We start from the raw sequence: 18023 nt of genomic DNA, 5'->3' as shown, positions 1-18023 counted from the left end.
GCTATGAGATATGACATCATTAGTTCCAAAACATAAAATTGAATGAAATTATTCGAGAAATGTGATTATGTAACTGTTCCTTTTGATGTACTGAGGTCAAACTTTAACAGGATTTCCTATTGACTCAGTATTTATACTGATAAACATCAGATTTGTTGCGTATAAAGATCTGCTCATTTAAATAATGCGAAGAAAAAAATTGTATCAAGATTTCCTGACAAAATTTTATCAAGAAACATATTTCAAGTCGTTAACAAAGCCAATTTTATGAAAGAAATAATTTTTTCTTTACCTGAATTATTTAATTTATAATTTATAAAACATTATTGTTACGTCAGTTACTGTTCTATTTATAGGGTCGAGTCAGTAATTTACAAGATCAGTGCCAAAAACAGGAAGAACGGCATCGAGTTCTAACAGAAGAATTAGAACAATTACGAGCTGCAACAAAGTCAGTTAAAAATAGTCCTCGAAATAAATCTCATAATACGTCATCATCAACAACTCATAATAAATCAGGTTGGTATATAAAAGTACATTTTGAATATGATGAAATTAACGGAAATTAATTAGAAATCTTTCAAATAAAAAGAAATGATATTTTCCTACCCTGAAAATGGCTATCTTTTAAACAAGATTCTGTCTTTTTATGCCCAACCTAGGGGCATTATGTTTTTCTGTCTGTGGGTCCGTTCGTTTGTTCGACCATCTGTTCGTCCGTCCGTCCGTCTGTCCCGCTTCAGGTTAAAGTTTTTGGTCAAGGCAGTTTTTGATGAAGTTGAAGTCCAATCAACTTGACTTAGTACACATGTTCCCTATGATATGATATTTCTAATTATTATGCCAAATTAAGAGTTTTGACCCCAATTTCACGGTCCACCTAACATAGAAAATGATAGTGCGAGTGGGGCACCGGTGTACTATGGACACATTCTTGTTGTTTATTTGATTTGATTATCGTATAATAACAAGACCAACCTTTACTTTGAATTGTTCAGCCTATTAACTGCAATATTATCTTTTAAGCTTGTTTTGTCTATTCTCTCTAATATTGTCTCCTAAACAAACTATACATACAGGCATTAATTCTATGTTTTTCTTGTATTGTTTGGTAAATCAAAGGAGATGTGGGGCATGTACCAATGAGACAGCAACCCAAGAAACATGTATTAACCAGGAAGTTCAATTGTTCTTAATTATCAAACAATGATGTTGATGCAATGAATTGATTTCTGTGTTCTTAAAGATTACATATAAATATAAGAAAATGATTGCCAATGAGACAACTATCAACCAGAGTCTAAATGACGAAGATATGAGCATTTATAGGTCCATGTACAGCCTTCAAAATTTAGAAAAACCCATACTGTATAGTAAAATACATAAAAGACCTGACATGAAACAATTAAAATGCGAAAACCAATGCCCTAATTTATTCAATCCACATTTACCCTAATGAAATAAATTGTATTATTCTAATTAACTTGTATAAATTAAGGCTTTAACAGAGCATACTCAGAAATGGTAAAAAAAGTTAAGGGTAGGGGCTCAAAATTAGGATAAGTAGGGAAACTTGAACCACACAAATTAACATGTTTGGCCTTAATAAGGAAATAAATGTGGAAATTGCCTTGTATGTAATCCTAATAAAAGCTGTTGCGTCCATTAATTGATTAATTCTTCCTTTTCAGATTCATTTAGTTCATCAGCATACGATTCACAGAAACACACAGAAAACAATGATACAAATATTATAGAATCATCAAAATCTTTAGATACAGGTAATGGCCACTTTATACAGTTTTTTTCATTCCTGTTACCTGCTTACCTGTCTCCACAGCAAAGAGGTTCTTCAAGGGATATTCTTATATTTCCCCTGAATTGGACCTCTGCTTTGCCTGCATTGATTTACATTTCAAATTCATATTTTTCTTTTTATTTATCAAATCTTTTTATATTTTTTAACATGTTAATTGAAAGTAAACAGATTTAATTTATCTGTATTGCATTAATTATGTGTACTTATATATTTATTAATGGCTAATGGGATATACTCAGATAATTAATAGTACAGGAAATTGTTTTCTGACTTTTCCCAAAATTACACAAGAATACTGCTACTTACCGATCTCTTCTAAAAAAATTGAAATTATATAAGATCTCAAAAAGTGGTATTGTCTTAACATTGGTTATGGAATCAAAAGTTAAGGTTTATCTCAAAATTTAAAAGAATCTTTTTTTCAAAACCTAAATTGATTTGAAATAGACATATGAAAGAAGCCATTGATAAAATATTTTCACTCTCCAAATTTATATTTTCTATATATTGTGATAACAACCCATACCTGTTCTAAATGTCCTCAATATATAGTTTATAATAAGTTCTTTCTGTTGATAGGAGCAGTTGTAGTGTAGTAATTTACTGCCTAACATTTCTATAAACACTGTATATATTAAGTGTGAAACCCTTTTCTCTTTACCCACTTTTTTTATTTGCTTTTAATCAGTTTTTTAATTTTTCCAAACCTTTTTAATTTTGTAATTTGACCTTTTGTTATAACCTTGATCTTTGACCTCACCTGTTAATTTTGTTGTAACATGGTGATGGTCCTATTATGTTCTGTATTTTGACCTTAGGTTTTGCAGACGACGATGAAGTAGAATTGTCCAATGGTCTTTCCCCAGACCAGGGCAAGGTCAACCAATCAGATTTAGCCAACCAATCAGATCTGAATGAAGATCCAGAATTAAACGAAATCGCAAAGAAACTGAAAGAGTTAGAGGCTTCCTCAGATTCCGAGGAGGAAGTGATCTCACAGGAAGTGATTTCAGAGGAAGTTATCGTCCCTATTGAAGGTTGTACAGCAGGATTTTTGATTTTTTATAGAACTGTGACCCCAACCTTTGTAACAATTTTTGTGGAAATAGACAATCACTGATTACTGTGGATTCATTTATTTTCATTGCAACCAATTTGCAGATCTGAGAAAATTGTTTTTTTGTGAATATATGATTTTGTTGTTTTGTCAAAGTCTGCATACAAGCCTACAGAAACATTGTACTTCCTTAAACATTTAAATTCATGGTTTAAGAAGATTGGTACCCCACGAATAGTAATGAATCCATGGTAGTTGAAATATTTTAAATGTTAACCCTTTTTATCAGATTTATATTATTTGCACTTTGGATGATTTTCAAATTAATTCAATCCTTGTTTATTTTTAAAACTGTAACGGATTGTTTTGTTGACACAAAAATTGTGACCATACTATAAATAAGTTCACAGTATATAAGATGTAGTTAGGCACTGTATCCGATAGAAACAAGCCACTGATATACATTCTCTTCCTGAACATGATATACATCCCTGACGTAAAACTTTGATGCACATCTATTTTGAATATATACACAAGTGCACAACTATATATCAAATATGTCAACTTTAGTTAAAAAAATTATTTCTTGGGGAGAGAAATGGAAAGTTAGGCAATACAGCTTAACTAAAAGGGTCAAATTTGTTAGACATCATGACGCATGTGTTTATTTTAACGTAAAAAAAAGGTCATTTTGAAATTTATTTTTAGATGTGTCTGCCAGCTACAGCTTGGCTATTCAGTGTCATGAAATGCTTTATGTACCCAAAAGTGTGTTACCTGTGGCATTGTAATGTTGTTAAAAGAAATGATTAAAAAAAATATTGAAGTAATTATTCACAACAGACTTAATTTTTCTTAAAACTTCTGAGTAAAATTATGTATATTTATGTAACCATAAATATTCATATTCTAAATGAAAAACCAAAATAAAATGTCTCATCACGAAGATTTTCCTTTGCATATCTTTTTTTAGCATCAGGACATCTTGTACAACTGTGCAATCATTCTTTGCATGGCTATGGCACCACAACACTTAGTTATTTCACATATATCTTTTGAAATAACTTCTTTATTTCCCGTATATTTATTCCACCTTTACGTTGTATATATATTTTGATAGCATGCATTTAAAATGGTATGATCTGCACCAACCATATCGTATTTGTTTTAAATATATGATTGATATTTATAGACATGCTCAGTGGAAGTTATTTTAAAATTACAGCAGCCTTCACGATCAACTTTTGAGTCCACAAGCCCACAGCTCAATTTTTTGAAAATTTTAGTTGGATTCTGTTGGCTTTGTAGAGAAGAATTTTACAAGTCCAAAAGCAATTTTACAAGCCAATGCCGTAGGACTTGTGGTTAAGCGTGAAGACTGTTACAGCCAAACATGTGTAAACCAATTTTCTTGCAACTGTCAGATCAACTTTCTACAGTTAAAACTGAGTTAAATGACTCAAAAGGTTGAATCCAATATATCCCAGATACAACTGCTTTCTTAGGGTAACTTTCCATTTAATTTACCGGAGAAGTTTTTGTTTTCAGCACCAGATATTTTACTTAACAGTTATAGATAAGATCAAATTGACCACTTGAAAGAACATTGGTTAATACACATACAGTAATGTCAGTATGTTTGATTCTTTTCTCATTATTAAATGACACATTTTAGACTTTCAAAATAAATTCAACTTCATTGAAGCATTATTTGTTTGATGATTAGTAATATGGTTTGTTTGACATCTCTGATGATATTTCTGATTTACAATATAAAAATAAGGAGAGGTGGTATGATTACGAATGATACAACTATCCACCAGAGTTCAAAAGACATGGGCAATAGCAATTATAGGTCACTGTACAGCCTTCAACAATCAGAAGAACCCATACTGTATAGTCTGTTATAACTATAAAAGGCCTGACATAAAAGATTAAAATCAGAAACAATTCAAACGAGAAAACTAACAGCCTGTTTTATAACAATGCAATTTACAAAAAACATATATGACAGACATGATGAACCATCAACAACCACTGAATTAAGTATATTTCTTTTCGTTTGTGTTTTTCTTATTTTTTGGGGTGAAAAGAGAGAGGGACCAAAAGTGGTTACTGTATTTTTTTATTGATTATTTATGACTCATGATTATGATTTATAATTTGAACTTAGATGAAACAGAATATATATGCCAAGTGAAACAATATTATCAATTTTATTTTTTCATTACTTTATAATCTCTGCTTGAAATCATTTAATGAAATACGATATGTCATATCTGAAATTGTTTAATTGACAAGGAAAACGATCATCACCGATGAAAATGTAATTTTATTTTTTTGGTGGAAGTGCAATTGTTAAAAAAAAAAAGACGAAGATTGAAAATAGCTTTCCCCATTATTATCTACAAAGATTAATTGAATATAAAGTTGATGTTTCAGACATTGTGGTAATATATTTGTGTATATTTTTTTTCAGATAAAGGTGAGGACTCGGGGATGGAGAGTAACTTTGATAGAAAGGTAGGATCATGAAAAAAATGAAGTTTGATTTCTTAGTGCCTATGTAAATAATAGACAAAAGAAAAAGGAAAATTGTATGAGTCTTAGAAAATATGTTGATGTTTCCAGTTGCAATAGGATAAAACTCAAGGTAAAAAAATTTAGACATATATTGGAAAGGAGGTCAAATTTAATAGTACTATTCTGAAATAAGTCAAAAATCTTTTGATGGATGACAAAAATGTAGGTCAGACATGCGATGAACCCTTTATTACTTTTCTTTATAGTTTCAATTGAAAGAATATTTTTTGTGTTAGACAACAAAAAAAAAAAACAAAAAGATCCCATATGACTTTACTAGCACTGGAAAACTTGAAAAAACCAATAACCATCATATAAAACAGAGTGAAAAGGACTCAAAATGTATTTAGTGTACCTCTTTTTGATGCAAGGTTTGAAATACAATGCATTTATCTTCAAGCATTAATAACAGTTCTCAGTCTTTTGTAATTTGTTACTAATACACACATATTCACTTATTGATGTCAATATTTCTGTTGTAGTCAAAAGACGATTTTATGGCAGAGGATAGAACAGCCATGTTGGAGAAGAAAGGTCCAATTACAGTTTATATTGCTAAATATACCTACGATCCTTATCAACACTCGCCAAATGATAATCCTGATGCAGAACTAGCACTTAGCTCAGGGGACTATGTCTTAGTATATGGAGACATGGATGAGGTCAGTTAATAAACATTGTATGAATTTGTGCCATTGAAACTATTTTCTTCATAGTATCAATAGACCATTTTCATATTACCACCTTTTGACTCTGGAGTATATAATTTTTCAACAGATTACCTGTTCTGTAGTAGGACATTCTGGTACTTGGTCAAGTAAGAGCAATGTAAAGAAGTAAAATCAAGCCTGCAATCAGTGCAATTTGACGAAAAAACGAACTGTTTTAGTTTTTCTGTACACGACAAAATCATTGGAAACAGAAATTTGCATACCCAAATCGATAATATGAAAGGTCTATTAAAAGAATATTTTCTGAGTTAGCCAAAAAATTTATTCTCAAAACCTTACTTTCAATTTGATGGGAAATATAGGTCCTGACTAATAAAAATGTGAAATAATTGTTACAAAGTAACTACTGGCACTGACCCTCAAAATTGCTATATTTGTATAAAACCTCTAGTTTAATTATTCAAGAAGTTACTGTTTATGTATCAAGCTATATAATTACAAGGACTTTGAACAACCAACTACCAATCAATTTATAATTACAAAAGATTTTTGCAATGACAAGAGATCATCTTTGTCGGAAAATAACATTTTGTAGTAATTGATGACTTCAATTTCCATATAAATTTGCATAAATGAATAATATGAATTTGTATTTTTTAGGATGGATTCTTTGAAGCAGAGTTGATGGATGGAAGACGAGGTCTGGTGCCGTCCAACTTTATAGAAAAATTGTCAGGTTAGTTGTTTAAATAACCTTATTACCAAATGTTTATATTACACCTCTTTTAAATCTGAACAAAGTCATATATTTGTTAGTACTCATAATGACCTAAAAGAAATGTGTAAACCATACTGTTAATAATATTCATGGCATTCCAATTTTTCTGGGTATGGAGAAATTACAAAATGTGAATATTTTATTTACTTTAATTACTTTGAAAGGCACAAATGATGGAAAAAATGGAATTAAGTACCCTCAAAACAACAATATTTTTGCTAACCATAAAAAATAATTGAATCCACAGGTTTTATTTATAACTTTTGTTAATCAAAGTTATCTGAGAACATAAAGATTTGAAAGAAACAAATTTCAATGTCTAAGCATGCCCAGGAAGTACTGTCATGAACATGGAATGTATTCTTTTAAAATTTCATATTGAAGTTTACTGAAGAAGAGAGTTAAAAAAATACCATAGGAAAATTCAAACTCACAAGTGAAAAAAAAACACTTGACAATGCCATGGCAAAAAAAATAATCATACAAACAACAGTAAACAGTAAACAAAACACGAGAATGAAAACCAAACACTGAGCAACATGAACTCAACCAAAAACTGGTGTGTGATCTCAGGTGCTACGAAAGAGTAAACAGATTCTACTCCACATGTGACACCTGTCGTGTTGCTCATGTAAGTACAAACCCTGTGATTAGTCTAATTCGGTAGGTCCCATTGGAGGAAAAGAGGACAGGATTGTGGTTATGACAGTTGGAACATATGGACTTTTTTTAAGGGGAAATATTGCATGTTGAAAAACCCTTACTGGGTATATAGATTAACAAAACCATTATATAGCAATGAACATAAACAAATTTGGTATTCTATTTTTAGATGATGACCTATCAGAATTTCATGCAATAATGTCAGGAAATAATCCTCAGGAGCATGACGATGATAGTACTGCAGCTAATAGTCTCCAGCAAGAACTAGACTTTGATAGTAGTGAAGAAACAGATACAAAGTCAGCTAAAAGTAAGCCATCAATATTCATAAACCGGGGGTGGGGGATAGGGGTCAGTCTTCTGAATTAGATGTAGAAGATTTCTGTCCTGTTTCTGTATCTGAATCTACAAAAACTAAAACTAGAACTAAGATTGACCGTGTATTATAAAGTTAATATAAATGTGGAATTAATGTGGAATTAATGTGTGCATTTATTAATACAAATTGTCAAAATTGTTTAATGCAAGAAATTTTTCAATGCCTTTGATTGTGAGTAAATATTATTGTTTACGAACCAGCTAAAGCTTGCCTCTGGGTGTGGGATTTTCTCACTGCATTTAAGACCAATTGGTGGCCTTGTGCTGTTTTCTGTTCTTTGATCGGGTGGTTGTCTCTTTTGACACATTCCCCATTTCCATTCTCAATCCTATTTAGACTTTCTTATTTGAGCACAGTCAGAGATTTGATTTATTGCATTTTTAGCTCACCTGACCTGAAAGGTCAAGTGAGCTTTTCTCATCACTTTGCGTCCGTCGTCCGTCGTCCGTAAACTTTTACAAAAATCTTCTCCTCTGAAACTACTAGGCCAAATTTAACCAAACTTGGCCACAATCATCATTGGGGTATCTAGTTTTAAAAATGTGTGGCGTGACCTGGTCAACCAACCAAGATGGCCGCCACGGCTAAAAATAGAACATAGGGGTAAAATGCAGTTTTTAGCTTATAACTCAAAAACCAAAGCATTAAGAGCAAATCTGACATGGGGTAAAATTGTTCATCAGGTCAAGATCTATCTGCCCTGAAATTTTCAGATGAATCGGACAACCCGTTATTGGGTTGCTGCCCCTGAATTGGTAATTTTAAGGAAATTTTGCTGTTTTTGGTTATTATCTTGAATATTATTATAGATAGAGATAAACTGTAAACAGCAATAATGTTCAGCAAAGTAAGATTAACAAATAAGTCAACATGACTGAAATGGTCAGTTGACCCCTTTAGGAGTTATTGCCCTTTATAGTCAATTTTTAACCATTTTTCGTAAATCTTAGTTATCTTTTACAAAAATCTTCTCCTCTGAAACAACTGGGCCAAACTAAACCAAACTTGGCCACAATCATCATTGGGGTATCTAGTTTAAAAAATGTGTGGCGTGACCCGGCCAACCAACCAAGATGGCGGCCACAGCTAAAAATAAAACATAGGGGTAAAATGCAGTTTTTGGCTTATAACTCAAAAACCAAAGCATTTAGAGCAAATCTGACATGAAGTAAAATTGTTTATCAGGTCAAGATCTATCTGCCCTGAAATTTTCAGATGAATCGAACAACCTGTTGTTGGGTTGCTGCCCCTGAATTGGTAATTTTAAGGAAATTTTGCTGTTTTTGGTTATTATCTTGAATATTATTATAGATAGAGATAAACTGTAAACAGCAATAATGTTCAGCAAAGTAAGATTAACAAATAAGTCAACATGACTGAAATGGTCAGTTGACCCCTTTAGGAGTTATTGCCCTTTATTGTCAATTTTTAACAATTTTTCGTAAATCTTAGTAATCTTTTACAAAAATCTTCTCCTCTGAAACTACGTGGCCAAATTAAACCAAACTTGGCCACAATCATCATTTGGTTATCTAGTTATAAAAATGTGTGGCGTGACCAGGTCAACCAACCAAGATGGCCGCCACGGCTAAAAATAGAACATAGGGGTAAAATTCAGTTTTTGGCTTTTAACTCAAAAACCAAAGCATTTAAAGCAAATCTGACATGAAGTAAAATTGTTTATCAGGTTAAGATCTATCTGCCCTGAAATTTTCAGATGAATCGGACAACCCGTTGTTGGGTTGCTGCCTTTGAATTGGTAATTTTAAGGTAATTTTGCTGTTTTTGGTTATTATCTTGAATATTATTATAGATAGAGATAAACTGTAAAAAACAATAAATGTCGGCAAAGTAAGATCTACAAATAAGTCAACATGACCGAAATTGTCAGTTGACCCCTTTAGGAGTTATTGCCCTTTATAGTCAATTTTTAACCATTTTTTCGTAAATCTTAGTTATCTTTTACAAAAATCTTCTCCTCTGAAACTACTGGGCCAAGTTAATTATAGATAGAGATAATTGTAAGCAGGAAAAATGTTCAGTAAATTAAGATGTACAAACACATCACCATCACCAAAACACAATTTTGTCATGAATCCATCTGCGTCCTTTATTTAATATTCACATAGACCAAGGTGAGCGACACAGGCTCTTTAGAGCCTCTAGTTACAATTATTTCATTAATTTCTTAATTACTATGGTTTCTTTCACCAGTAAATATCTCAATCAAATATTCATAAGCATTAATAGATTCTTACTTTATTCTCGTGGAATATTGTCTAGTGGACCTTAAGCAAGCAAGCAGCAATCAATCTATATTCTCATGGATTTAATTCAAGCTTGGTTATTTTACAGATTCAAAAAGTAAGAGTCCTGTATTAGAAGATTTAAGTGTACAGAAATCAGAAATATCTAGTCATATAGATAGTACAGTAGATGATACCGGTAAGTCAAGACAATAAATTATTAAATTTTGTTGTGTTGATTGTTTGCTCTCTTATTGATATTTGTATACACCAGGGTTTGAAATTAGCAGGGGCCCACTTGCCAATGGCCCCTAAAATTTGGTGAGGGCTACTTAAATTTCTGCTTTTCTTGTATAGGACTATATATGTGGGCTACAAAATTAAAGCTGTGGGCTACCATGCCAAAATGTTAACTTCAATCCCTGTACACCCCTGTTTATTTATAGTATAGGTGAGTTTATACCTGGCTTTAGCAGGGTGCAATTGACTGATCTTAATTGACTGGGATTGCCAGTTTACCTGTGAAAGGGGGATGGCTCTCTCAGTGTATACACCCCTGTTTATTAATAGTTGAGTTTATACCTGGCTTTAGCAGGGTGCGTTTGACTGATCTTAATTGATTGGGATTACCAGTTTTCCTGTGAAAGGGGGATGGCTCTCCCAGTGTACTCTGGCTTTCTACACTAATAAAAACTGGCTGCCATGAAATAGCCAAGTGTGCTGAAAGGGGTGTTAATGACAAAAAAAAATCAATCAATAAATCCATACTGTTATAGGTTCTGTAGACATCTAGATTTATATCCTGCTCCTGTTTCTTTAACTTAGTATACATTTAAGTAAGTTTAAGAAAAGTTATTCATCAGCCAATCCCAATTTAAGAGACTTGTTTTTATATGCCCGTTTACGGGATGTATTATGGTATACCTTTGTCCGTCCGTCTGTTCGTCCGTCGTCAACATGTCGTACAATAACTCAAAAATGCTTTAACCAATTTGCATGAAACTTGTGAATTGTTTATATCTATTGATGTGAGCTCCCTTTCGATTTTTATAAATTTTAGATTTTATGTTTCCGAGTTATGGGGTGTTGTTCATTAAAAAAGGGTGATTTTCAAATTTTTCGAACAACTCAAAAATGCTTTGAGCAGTTTTCATGAACTTTGATGAATTATTTATATCTATTGACATGAGCTCCATTTCGATTTATATAAATTTTAGATTTTACTTTTCCGAGTTATGGGGTTTTATTCATTAAAAAAGGGGGATTTTCCAGCTTTCTGACAATAACTCAAAAGTGCTTTGTGCAGTTTTCATGAAACTTTGGTGACTGGTTTATATCTATAAGAATAACCTCCCTTTAGTTTTTTTATAAATTTCTGATAATACATTGAGGAGTTATGGAACTTTATTCTTTGAAAAAGTGACGGGCATATCATGCATTCATGACGCAGCTGTTTATTACGTCCTAAAATAATGATGCTTGCACTTATTTTGAAAAAAAAGTGTCAATTGAATACAAGTCCTTGAAATTATTCTTGATAGCTCTATAATTAGACGAGATGAACAACATGTAATATTATATATCATAAAGATATATAGCTGGCTTAAACTAATAATTTACGAAGGAATTGATTTTATAAGGCAATCCTCACACAGATAACACCTGCGTCACTTGAAACATTAAATAATATTTTATTTATTTTGTAGTAATTCCTTTTCCGAAACATTTGGTGCTTGAACGTCAGTTGGGTAGTAGTGTTGTTATAACCTGGCAGCCACCAGATGGCGTTGCTCCACAGGATGTGAGAGTATATCATGTCTGTCTAGATGGGAAGGTTATCATCACTGTGAAAGGAAATGAAAGAACAAAGTCTCTGATAGAGAATGTTGATTGTAATCAGGTAAAATGTACAAGTCATTCATTTTTATTTGCAAAAAAATTCTAAGGTTATTATGGGGAAGAAAAAGGGATTCCAAAGGTTAATCAAAAACCACAGGTCAAAAGAAAAAATAAACAAGTCAGCAAAAACCATAAAGAGAAAATTAATGAAAGAGCAACTTGAAACCCAGGACAAACTGATTGTAAACCTTTAGGGTGCTCTGCAAGGATGAACAAAAACTAGAGGCACTGTGGGGAGGTATTTATTCCCTTATAGAAATAAGGAGATGTGGTATGATTGCCAGTGAGACAAATCTCCACCAAATCAGATGATATAGATGTTAGCAATTATAGGTTACTGTTCAGCTTTCAACCATGAGTAAAATCAATACTGCATAGCAAGCTATAAAAAGCCCTGACATGGCAAATGTAAAACAATTCAAACTAGAAAACTAATGGCCTGATTTATGTACAAGACAATAAGATAAAAAAACGTATGATATACAGCAATAAATGACAACCATTGAATTACAGGCTCCTGACTTGGGACAGGCACATAAAGAATGTGGCAGGGTTAAGCTATTTGTGGTCGCACATCCCTTTCCCTACCTTGGGACAATGTTGTTACAGTACAACATGAGAACAAACTACAAAATTCAGGTGAAAAGGGCTTAAGTCATCAGATCATTACAAAGCACAAAAACAACTGACAAAAATGCTAAATGAAGTATGGAAATTGCAGCAATCTTTGTATTTCTTTTCCAGGTTCATCGAGTCAGTGTTCGATGTCTTTCCAGTAAAGGATTGTCATTAGATAATCAGGCTACTCTTTTGATAGGAAAAGGTGAGGGCTTATTTATATCAAATATATTTAATTCTGTACATTTATATTCATCTGATATATCTTTCAAATTTGCCTTTGTCTTTCCAGCATCATCAGAATTATTAGTTCTGGGGATGTCCTTTAGCAACTCATCATTTACGTAATATTATATTTGTTTTTATTATCAACACATTGTTCACTTACGAAGCTCCTGATTGGTCAGAATTCAAATACGACCTGGAGAATCCTTGCCTTTCTCTGGTTTTGTCATTATTACGATAACTAAAAATTTGATACTTCAGATTGCAGTCTTCATCAATGTATTGATACTGGATTGTTTGATGGCGCTACTGAAAATCTATTTATAGAGAATGGGGGTAAATTACACTTATTTTGAGTTTGGAAAAACTGCACAAAAAATATTAATTTGTGAATTTTAATTCTGAAAGACTATTTATATGCAGAAAATGGGAAAGTTCATATTTAATAAAGAAACTATATTTGGAGCATGTTGATTGTATTGTCTTGTGCTCTGACATCCTAAGGTCAGTGGAAAAAGTAAACTTGGTCCTATTTATTTAAGAACGAAGAAAAAAATCCTGTTAGAACATCCCTCTAGTTTGAATGGGTGATCCAATTTTAAGTTCTTCAGTAAAAGTCAGGCATAAAGTTTGCTGGAAATTATTTATATAAAAATGAATTTTCCATGTTCAAATATCTTGCCATTTTGAAAATGGGAGAAAATTTCCAAATTCGTAAAACTTTTTGTTTGAAGTTTCTCTTATGAATAAAGACATTATATTTGTGTCTCATTGGCATAAACCATACATCTCCTTTTATTCATAGTAATTCAACTCTTCTGTATATGAAAAGTAGTTTTTGTGTTTATATTAATTGAAGGCTTTCTTTGTGTATGCAGTACTCTAATATATATCTTAATACTAAAGCTTACATATATATTTAGATACATGAATAGTGTATTGAATCATAATATTTAAAATAATATAGATTTTCACTGTAGCACTCTTGCAGTTGTATGTCTGCCATGTTTAAATGTGTTTCTGCTGTTATATATTTATATATACATCATTTTGAAAATACATGCAGTTTATATCATAAATAGTTCACAATTTCTATGCATCTGATCAAATTTTAAGGTTTTAGGAAACCCCATTTTATATTCTGTGCTTCATTGCTTCATGCAAATAGTGATGGTCACATGCTTTCATTTTGTATGATTTTTAAAAAAACAGCATTCAATTCTGTATTGATTTGATTTTATTTAACCAATTCATTCAATAATACCAGGAACAAGCAATTAGTCTGTGTTTCCTTTGCAAATGTTAAAAAAACAATTTTTTTTCATTAAAAGTTTCATCTGCCAATAATTGATGCAATTTGGCCTAAACATCAATTTTATGTAGCTTTCTAGAACATGTAATACATGTATATATATATACAATACTGGTCATATTCCATCAGTTCAGTTGCAAAAAAAAAAGTTATCTGAAATTGTGAATTATCCGTATACATATTCATTAGCCTCAGTTTCAAATAACCAATCATATATAAACTGTTTCCATGATAACAGATGCTGTTCCTGCACCTAGTCAGCTGATCGCTAGCAACATCACTCCTAACTCTGCTACATTGACCTGGTTGCCTGGCAACAGTAACTTTCAGCACTGCATATCATTGAATGGAAATGAAGTGAGGGTCGTGAAAGGGTCAATCTGCAGTTACAATTTAACAGGTAGGGGTCATGAAAGGGTCAATCTGCAGATACAATTTAACAGGTAGGGGTCATGAAAGGGTCAATCTGCAGCTACAATTTAACAGGTAGGGGTCATGAATGGGTCAATCTGCAGTTACAATTTAACAGGTAGGGGTCATGAAAGGGTCAATCTGCAGTTACAATTCAACAGGTAGGGGTCATGAAAGGGTCAATCTGCAGTTACAATTCAACAGGTAGGGGTCATGAAAGGGTCAATCTGCAGATACAATTTAACAGGTAGGGGTCATGAAAGGGTCAATCTGCAGATACAATTTAGCAGGTACAGACCAAAAGATTCTACAATTAAAAATACTGTCTGATTTTTCTTTAAAAAATGCAGACTTGAAGACTTGAATTGCTAAGAATTTTGTGTCTTGCATGTAAATTTTGCTGTGTCTGTGTAAAATCTTGTTACATAGTCAAACAAAACTGAAATATACACAACAAAATCTGCCACTTATTTTAAATTCAATGTCTTTAATCAATCAGACATTTTCTATGCTCCAAATTCATTTAATATTCATGTTTTTCTATGCTTCCATGTTCATTTAACATCTTAATATGAAGAAGTTCTTATCAAAATATGTATACGTTCTGCCTTATAGCATAATGGAAGTTACCTGTAGAAAATATATATTTAGTATGCAAATTACCTGTACCAAGTCAGCTGATATGCAAATTTATAACTAGATAAATAAACTTATTTTTTAAGATTTGTTTTGACTGCAGATTGTTTGTAATAGAAATATATCAGTCATTACTAAAAAAAAGTATGGGAGTATACACAAAAGATGATATAATTTAAATACTTTGCCAAAAGTTTATCATTATTATATTTCCAAAATTATGAAAGAAAGTATATGTCACTTGCCTTGGTTTTAAGCTTTGCTGTGAGGGAAATTATCATATTTTAGTACTATATTATACAGGAAATATACATTGCTTAGTGACTATAAAAGCTAAAAGATAGAATAGTGAAAATATTTATCATAATATAGCTATTTCTCAATACTTTCATAAGATCCAAAAAAAAGATAATGGATTCATCAAACTCAACTTCTTGAAAAATATAGAAATTAGTTATCTCCCCTTATGATTAATATGATCAGATGATTATTATTTAGTTTTTAGAATTTTTGTGTATATTGAAAGCTCAATTATGTATGCTTTTATTATTAGGGGAGGGTTTAAAGCCATATAAATAGCTTAGATCTCCTGTAGAAGTCATAGCATTTCTCTTTCTTCATCTAAAATGTTCATATTTATTTATTCCATTTATCAATATCCATTTTCAATGATTTTTCACAGAAGTATTGATTACAACTTAAACATAAATTATCTTCAAATTCAGGTTTGGAAGCTGGTACTGAACACACAGTTACTATAACAGCTAGAAATCCATTGGGTGAAAAGACAAAGGGTCACCAGTCAGCATTTGTTGAATTTAAAACTCTTAAAGGAGGAATGCCTGAACCCCCCATTAATGTTCAAGTGGAGGCTGGTCCTCGGGAAGGGTCATTACTCTTGACGTGGCTCCCAGTAACATTAGAACCCTCAGGATTTTCAAATGGTGCTCTGGTTAAAGGTTATGTTGTGTATGCTGATGGTCAACGTACCAAAGAAGCCAAAGGAGCAACAAGTAAGTTATAGTTAGATAGCTAGAATTAGACGCAGTAGGTTGTGTCAAACTATGGCTTTACTGAAAGAGAGGCTAACGATACCAATGGGATAATCAATCTCATAACAGGACACAAAACAATATAATAGGTGTTTGGCATCTTTAAATATAAATAAGAAGATGTGGTATGAGTGCCAACGAGACAACTCTCCATCCAAGTCACAATGTGTAAATAGTAAACAGTTGTAGGTTAAAGTATAGCCTTCAACACAGAGCCTTGGCTCACACTGAACAGCAAGCTATAAAGGGCCCCAAAAATTACTAGTGTAAAACAATTCAAACAGGAAAACCAACGGTCTAATCTATATAAAAAACGAGAAACACTTATGAACCACACCAACAAACGACAACCACTGAACAACAGGCTCCTGGCTTAGGACAGATGCATACAAATGCAGTGGGTTTAAATGTTTTAACAGGCACCAACCTTCACCCTAACCTGAAACAGTAGTGTAACATTACAACATAAGGACATATTTCCATACATTTTAGCATAGTAATATAAGATATAAAATGTAGTTTACAATGTAATATTAAAAAAGACCAGAATACTGATGTTTCCTTTAATTATCTTACTTTTTCAGATGATCATATGATACTGAATGCTAGTGATTTTCGAGGATTTATTCCACGTAATTTAGTGGTACGAACTGTTAACACAGATAATCAGGAGTCTGCCGATTCAGAAGTCGTCAAACTTCCACATTCCCTGATTAGTGAAATAACAGACAGTGCTGCTAAAGAACTTGTATCAAAAGACAAGTCTAAAAAAGTGAGTGTCAAGTTAACTGGGGCTTAAGAAGTTATAAAAAAAACAAGTCTATCTAAATATCAATTTTGACCACTTTTTTGTACTAGATAATATAGATTTCAAACTTGCCGCAGGAAAACAATATCTGTACAATGTCGAGGATTTAAATTGTATACTGTACTTGCCACTCAGCAGGCAGAAAAACATAGCAAGCCTCATATTTTAAATAAAAATAACACTATAAATTTGCAACATCCAAATAAAAATAAAAAGATGTGTAAAAAGTAAACAATTATAGGTCAAAGTACGGCCTTGGCTCAAACCGAACAGCAAGCTATAAAGGGCAGGAAAACCAACGGTCTAATTTATATAAAAAAATGAGAAACGAAACACTTATGAAGCACTTTTCTGATGATGATGGAAGTTTTTAACGACCTTGACTGGCTATACAGCCCTCGCACGGCATTTTTCTGATGATGATGGAAGTTTTTAACGACCTTGACTGGCTATACAGCCCTCGCACGGCACTTTTCTGGATAATTTGAAAGCCAAGGATGTATAAGTACATAAATATGTGTAGAGCTATATAACCAAAAGGAACTTGAGAAAAATAACTAAATTCAAAATATTATTATTGACATTTTAAAATATCGTGCAGACATTATATATGAATCTGTTTACTTTCAGACACCTTCTGCCTCCAAGGAAAGACAACCCAGTATAGACCAGGAAATTCAAAAAGCAGTAGAGGTAGTTACAGAAAATGAAGTTGCTATGGTAACAAAACATTTCTATAATAGTACAAGCTTCAGTAGTACAATTATTGTAGCACCATAGCAGCTTATTTATATTATTTATTGATAACACAGGGAAAGTTGGAAAGTGCACATTTGGGTGTTGGAATTGTTGGAAAAATTAAAGAT

The 18023-nt window shown here is 32.2% G+C and overlaps 1 protein-coding gene across 21 annotated transcripts in view; it reads left to right on the top strand.

Annotated features, from left to right (window-relative positions):
- LOC127712109 (RIMS-binding protein 2-like) overlaps positions 1 to 18023 on the top strand; it is a 172177-nt gene that overhangs the window by 131828 nt on the left and 22326 nt on the right. For 15 of the 21 annotated variants that reach the window (XM_052218327.1, XM_052218326.1, XM_052218324.1 and 12 more), the window contains 15 exons: positions 357 to 519; positions 1692 to 1781; positions 2638 to 2856; positions 5356 to 5399; positions 5942 to 6121; positions 6791 to 6866; positions 7741 to 7881; positions 10306 to 10395; positions 11903 to 12096; positions 12840 to 12918; positions 13200 to 13274; positions 14489 to 14650; positions 16023 to 16310; positions 16934 to 17121; positions 17788 to 17877. In XM_052218327.1, coding sequence (XP_052074287.1) covers positions 357 to 519; positions 1692 to 1781; positions 2638 to 2856; positions 5356 to 5399; positions 5942 to 6121; positions 6791 to 6866; positions 7741 to 7881; positions 10306 to 10395; positions 11903 to 12096; positions 12840 to 12918; positions 13200 to 13274; positions 14489 to 14650; positions 16023 to 16310; positions 16934 to 17121; positions 17788 to 17877 — 2079 coding nt within the window. The remainder of the gene's footprint in view (positions 1 to 356; positions 520 to 1691; positions 1782 to 2637; positions 2857 to 5355; positions 5400 to 5941; positions 6122 to 6790; positions 6867 to 7740; positions 7882 to 10305; positions 10396 to 11902; positions 12097 to 12839; positions 12919 to 13199; positions 13275 to 14488; positions 14651 to 16022; positions 16311 to 16933; positions 17122 to 17787; positions 17878 to 18023) is intronic. The other 6 variants (XM_052218328.1, XM_052218319.1, XM_052218331.1 and 3 more) reach the window with 5 other exon arrangements.

The sequence above is a fragment of the Mytilus californianus genome, unplaced genomic scaffold (genome assembly GCF_021869535.1).
Source record: "Mytilus californianus isolate M0D057914Y unplaced genomic scaffold, xbMytCali1.0.p SCAF_8, whole genome shotgun sequence".
Taxonomy (NCBI): domain Eukaryota; kingdom Metazoa; phylum Mollusca; class Bivalvia; order Mytilida; family Mytilidae; genus Mytilus; species Mytilus californianus.
This window is presented reverse-complemented; position numbering and strand designations above follow the sequence as displayed.